The following is a 6,424-nucleotide window of genomic DNA, read 5'->3' as shown; positions in this document are numbered from 1 at the left end:
TAAAAAAAGGAGAGACCTTGGAGAAAATGTGTCACTCTTCCAGCGACTGTATCTGAGCGGCTAACCTGAGGTTAACTTTGTATTTGGTGAGCTCAGACAACCTTCAGAGGAAGCTCATTTCTGCTGCCTGTATACTCAGTCTGCCATCACTGCCCACAGCTCTTGGTCATATGTGGGGTAGGAGTGTGTAAGTTTGCTCACTTACAAATAAATGAACTGTCTCTATTTTTTATGATAGTTTTATTTTAATGGACAGAGACAGAATATTATTTGAAAATCCAGAAATTGACATTACATAAACGTTATAAATACATCTGTATGTTCATTGAGGGAAATAAGTATTTGATGCTCTGCGAACCAGCCAGAACCTCCTACAGACTGGCTGTTTGCCATGTGGCGAACAGATTACAATCAATCAATCAATCAATCAATCAATCAAAAACTCAGTGACCATCAATCAGTCTAAGTCTGGAGCTTCATGCAAGATCTTGCCTCATGCGATGAGGATAATCATAGGAAAAGTAGTGGATCAGCCCAGAACTCCATGGGATGAGCTTCATAATGTTATCGTGTTACACTGTAATGGATTGGAGTCTTCAAGGAGGCTCATGTTCAGGCCCATCTTAAGTTTACCAGTGAACACTTAAATCAATGAGAGAAGGCTTGGGAGAAAGACCTGTGGTCAGATGAAACCAAAATCGGTCTCCTGCTGAGGTTAGAGGAAGAGAAATGCTGAGTACGACTCAAAGAATAGCATCCCCACAGTCAGGCACAGAGGTGGAAACATTATGCTTTGGGCTGTTTTTCTGCTGAGGGTACATGATGAGGGGGCCGATGTATGACGCCAAACTAGAACCAGAACCTCCTTCCCTCAGCCTGATCACTGAAGATGGGTCAAGGATGGGACTTCCAGCATGAGAATGACTCAAAACATATCGCCAAGGCAACAAAGGAGTGGCTAAAAAAGAAGCAAGTCCTGTGAAGCTACTAAGGCTTTGAGTTGGCAACTTGAGAAGTGAGCAAACCTGATGACCAACAACAAGAAACATCTTACTGCTCTGATCGCCAACAAGGCAACAAGACATGCAGGTCAGTTTATAATTTTTATGTAATGTGTTTTTTTTTGGTTGATATTCATCTCTCATCATTAAAATGAAACCACCATAAAAAACAGAGACTCTTCATTTCAACTGGGATCAAATCATTATTCCCCCTTTAAACTTTTCTGTAAACCAGCTCCGCTTCAGCATTCATCGTCACCACGACACACCGATAAGAAGCTTGCATTAAGTCCGAGGTCCGACTGACACATTGGTGCATCTCATGCTTTTATCATCCCTTTTAAACAACATCCTGAGATACTGAAGCAGCTGTGTGTTACGTCCCTGAATGACCATCAGTGTTGAGCCCTGAGTCTGTATGAGGGAAAGAGGTTATTGTTTGGTACCAACTTTTTAAAGGGCTGTTACAGAATCCAGGTAATGTTGCATCACCTTTCACCGTCTCAGCCTTACCTGCATGGACCCTACCACCTGCCCAGGTAAGGATGATGCAAATGAGACAAAATATAAACAAAGAAAAGTTCCTGCTGACTCCTCACTGCTAATTGACGCTACCATCGCATTCCCTGACTAACAAAAGAGCCACACAAAAAAACAGACACACAAACACAGAGTTTAAACTGATAATCTGATGATCAATAATTAATTTTATGACTAAAACATTTTGTGGTTGCAAAACCACTTCTTCCTAACAGAGGGGCTGGTTCTGAGGCCTGACACCAATGCAGGTGTCCTCTGACGTCAAAGCGAACCAGGTTTAACATCTAACCACCAGCCTTACAACTTCTTTCTATTATTTTTTACTTTATAGCTAAAAAAAAAAAAAAAAGAATATCACAGAGGCAGAGACTGAAGACATCAATGCAACAAGACACCGTGTGCATAATTTGTGACATCAGCATCTGTTTCCACAAGCCAGTTCGTCTCCGGCATCTCAGACAAGCAAACCGTCCTCACCCAGATCTGCAGCTTGATCCTCTTGTCGTTGCGATACACCGTTTTCACTTTGAAGTCAATGCCCACGGTGCTGACGAAGGAGTTGCTGAAGGAGTCGTCGGCGTAGCGGAACAGGAAGGACGTCTTCCCCACGCTGCTGTTGCCGATGATCAGCAGCTTGAACATGTAGTCGAAGTTCTGGTCAGAGCCATCCCGCTGGCCGAAACGCTGGTCTGCCTTTGCCATCTGAAGATTTGAAAAGGACAAAAGCACAAGAATCAGCAACATGAATATTCATCCAGACTGAGAGCTTCTTTTAAGTCTCACCTGAGATTGCAGAGTTTACATTTGCTTGTGTAACAGTCTGAGCATGTCAGTGGTATAAAAGCTCTTTTACTTTGATGGGATCAGTTGGGATGGGAAGAATCTGTCTGCGTACAGTGTTGTCACTCAGTATTCCAAACTCTCTTGATTATTTAGACCCATGAATGTATAGAAAAAGGGTAAAGAAAATCCTTTGAAGGTGATTAAACATTTAGTGAAGAGAACACCTGAACAGCAGACGTCTGTGGTCGCCTAAAACTCACTCTCATGGTGCCTGAACCTCGTACAGGTCTGATGCACTGCTGGTTTCAGTGGTGTTTCTGAGGTGGGATGCAGAGTGTTGTGCACGCGTGGACTACAGGAGCAGATTTCATGGTGGCATGAGCGTCGTTTTAACCTAGTGTAACCAGTCAACTTCACCACCAACAACATCAAGCGACTGCCTCACTGGTGAGTCCATAACGTGCAGACAAAGGAAACGTAGAATAACCAACACTGACTTCATGTTTTATTCAGTACAACCTAAAACAAGTGGCTGAGCAGATAAAACACACAGAGGTCAGAGATCTCATAGACTTCTACAGGACCGAAGTCTGTTTGCAGCCACAGCTCTCGCCCCCTGGTGGCCATTAAAAAGAAGGCAGCTTTAAGGCATTTTCCACACCGGCTTCATTTTTCACACCTGAAGGTGCGTTAGTCTTTTCTACGGCCTGTGGGTGTCTTCTGCACGGCATCCAGTATCTGCTTGCTCCTCCACAGAATGACGCGGTGCAATGTAAATCGTAAATAAATCGTCAAAGCTGTGCAGATGATTCCAGGTGTTTGATTTGTAGGTGTGGTTGAAGGAGCTGAATAAAAAAGGACGTTCTGGGTGCAAACATCAAGCAGATCCATCAGGAGAGGACACATCACAGCTTGGTCCATTCAGAGGTCAAAGGTCTGGAAGTTACATCACAACATGAGGAAGCACTGTGTGTAGCATGAAGAGAAGAACTGCAGGTGCAGAGGGTTCAGCCCGAGCTGGTAATATCCATCAGGTGAAGCTGAACCAGAGCCATCTCGTGCCGCTTCCATTAGCGCATGTCATAATGCAATTTGATTGTTACCCCCAAAACAACCACTAGTGGAGAGCATACTGTAGATAATGTAACTGAGTACATTTACTCAAGTACTTTACTTAAATACAGTCTTAATGTACTTAATGTACTTATCCTTGAAGTATTTCTGATCTCAGCCACTTTAATTATTTTGGATGTTGTACTTTGTTTCTTCTTCTTCTGTAGATTTAAAATATAAATTAATTAACACATTAAAGGTGCAACATTAAAGTCATAAACACATTAAAGAAGCAACAATTGGTGGTTTAATGACTCAATAATCACCATAGTGATTTTATACTGGCTGTAGGTGTGAATGGTTGTCTCTCTCTCTCTCTGTTAACCTTGTGATACCTGTGAAGTGCGTGCCCGCCTGTCACCCTATGACAGCTGGGACAGACTTGTCAGCTGGATAAGAAAATTAATCAATTTTATTTTATTTCTATAGCACCAAATCACAACAACAGTCACCTCGTTGTATGGGGTACAATGACTAACACAGATGCTGCACAGGCCAATGGAAATAGTCGCGTTTTCGCTTCTTTGGATAAAAATGATTGAAAAGTATAACGAATAAAAGAGGTTTAAACTTCATGAAGTATCATGTAAAACGTGTGTGAAGGCACGGGACCAATCAGGGACCACAGAATCACACCCAGCCGGTCTGAGTTCACCTGCTGCTCTCCTGATCAGAAGCATCATACCAGAGAGGATTATCTGATCATCACCAGGTTAACATCAGCACGCTTATTATCGCTAAATGAAAGGTGAAGTTGATGAAGGTGCTGTTTGATAATCAGAATGAGCAGCCATCCCTCCAATAGGGCCTCCGCAGGGAGGAGAAGCCACGGAGCAGCCTGAATCCCCGCAGACCAGCTGCACCTCTGACTTCATCATCACCATCATCATCATCATCCCACATGGACGTCATCAAGCTTCAGCGTCGAAAAATACAAACCATCGATTAGAGAAGGATCGAAGCCATCGATCACCGACGATGATGTGAAGATGATGATGATGAGGCTGGAGGAAAATCACAGAGATGCACAAGCCCCGGTGTCGCACCGGTGCAGGTGTGACCGACGTTTCTGGATCAGTGTGTGTGTGTGTCCGTATGTGTGTGTGTGTCCGTGTGTGTCACCTCTGCTGGGCGGATCGGACGCTCTCTCGGTGTCTCGGTGTGCAGATAAAATCCGTGTCTTCTCAGCAGTGGCTCCTGTGCTGGGGAGAGGAGGAGGTGCGTGCAGACCGGATGTTTGCTGTGAAACGATCTGAAGAGTCTGAATCTGTCCGCGCGCAGATGCTTCACGCACGGCGGCAGGATGACATGCTGCACACAACTCCTGCTGCTCCTCACGCGCCAGCAGCGGCTCTTCCACGGTCAACGAGCGGCTCCGTGCGCGCGCAGGCGGCTCCTCTTCAACCAATCACAGCGCGCCGCTCCGCAGACGCTGCGCGCGATGACTCATAACAACGGAGGAGGCTGAAGGAGCGCGAGGACAGCAGCCTGTTGGAGCTACTGCACCATCATCATCTTCATCCTCTTCATCACCATTGTCTTCATTCTCATCATCTTCATCACATCATCATCTCATCATCATCACATGATTTTCATGATCTTCGTCATCATCATTATTTTCATAATCTTCATCACATGATCATCTTCTTCATCCTCTTATTCATCATCTTCATCACATCATCATATTATCATCTTCCTCATCATCACATCATCATCATCTTTATCACCATTATTTTCATCATCAGTATTTTCATCATCTTCATCCCATCATCATCTCATCATCATCTTCATCATCAACTTCTTCATCATCGTCATTATCTTCATCATCATCTTCAGCATCATCATCCTCAGCAGCAGCAGGCAGACACACTTGCAGATTCACACTGTGAGAAACTTCAGCTGAGGGATCTGATCGGTTCATGCATGTGCAGGAACCACATGCAGATGGTGCAGTGCTGTAAGAACAGGTGGAGCAGCAGGGGGCGGGGCTGGCATTTTAAAAAGAGACACAATTTACACAATGACTGAAACTAGCTCACTGAATAAACAAGCAGAACAAGTAGAAAGAGATGTGCTGCCCCAACACTCACAGAGCAGAGCTGTTGCAGCCCGTCTGCAGGGCATCTGTCTTGTAGCGCAGCCTCTGCAGTCGAGACCACGCAGTTACAACAGACCTACAACCATGCAGGCATCTGCACAGAGCCCCACAAAACTGAAACCACTGTAGAACCTGACAGTGTACCTGATGGAAACTTTATTTCATTCAAAAGCTTTCCCCGTGATTTCAGCCTTGCTTAGAGTGTATATCCAGTAGATGGCGCTGTGACTCAATTTATTCACTCAGTGTCTGGGAGCTGGTGTTGTGACAAAAAGTGTTGTAAATGACTTTTTGGCATATAATCTGCCAAAGCTTTGCCAAACATATGAGTGATGAAGGATATAAAGTCACTTTGAGGCAGAAAGGACATAAGTGACTTTTACCCTTTGAATTAAATTTTTGTTTTTATGTCTTTTCATATAAAGGATGTAGCCAACAGGGCAGCAGAAATTGCAACAAACATAACATTGCTGTTTGATAAAGATATTTGAAGTGGCCAAATCAGGTTTTAAGACCACGCAAGTGAACTGCTGTTATAATATATATATATATATATATATATACACATACATATCTCCTATGAACACCATGATCAGTCTGCTTCACTGCAATTACTCTCTACATGTGCACACATACATAAGCACAGTGCAGTTAGCCAAATCAGGTTTTAAGACCACGCAAGTGAACTGCTGTTATAATATATATATATATATATATATATACACATACATATCTCCTAACCTAGAAACTGCTTCTCAGTTTTTCAGTGCGTGACAAGTGTGTATGAGTCACTGTCAAGAACTCACCAAAACTCTGAAGCCAGGACTCAAACTAATGATCCAATCCAGACACAGGAGCCTGGCAGAGGCCAATCACTGCACTCCACCTG

At 43.8% G+C, this 6,424-nt stretch overlaps 1 protein-coding gene across 1 annotated transcript in view; it reads right to left on the bottom strand.

Moving 5' to 3' along the window:
* rab3b (RAB3B, member RAS oncogene family) overlaps positions 1–4,789 on the bottom strand; it is a 14,306-nt gene extending 9,517 nt beyond the window's left edge. Inside the window, exons 1-2 of the mRNA XM_005754607.1 lie at positions 4,560–4,789; positions 2,019–2,243 (exon numbers count right to left, since the gene is read on the bottom strand). Of these exons, the coding sequence (XP_005754664.1) occupies positions 2,019–2,243 (225 nt within the window). The 5' untranslated portion in view covers positions 4,560–4,789. The remainder of the gene's footprint in view (positions 1–2,018; positions 2,244–4,559) is intronic.
* Between the last annotated feature and the right edge of the window lie 1,635 nt (positions 4,790–6,424).

The sequence above is a fragment of the Pundamilia nyererei genome, unplaced genomic scaffold, assembly GCF_000239375.1.
Source record: "Pundamilia nyererei isolate P.nyererei 1_Seehausen unplaced genomic scaffold, PunNye1.0 scaffold00603, whole genome shotgun sequence".
NCBI lineage: Eukaryota > Metazoa > Chordata > Actinopteri > Cichliformes > Cichlidae > Pundamilia > Pundamilia nyererei.
The sequence above is the reverse complement of the archived record's forward strand: the minus strand, read 5'-3'. Positions and strand labels throughout refer to the sequence as shown.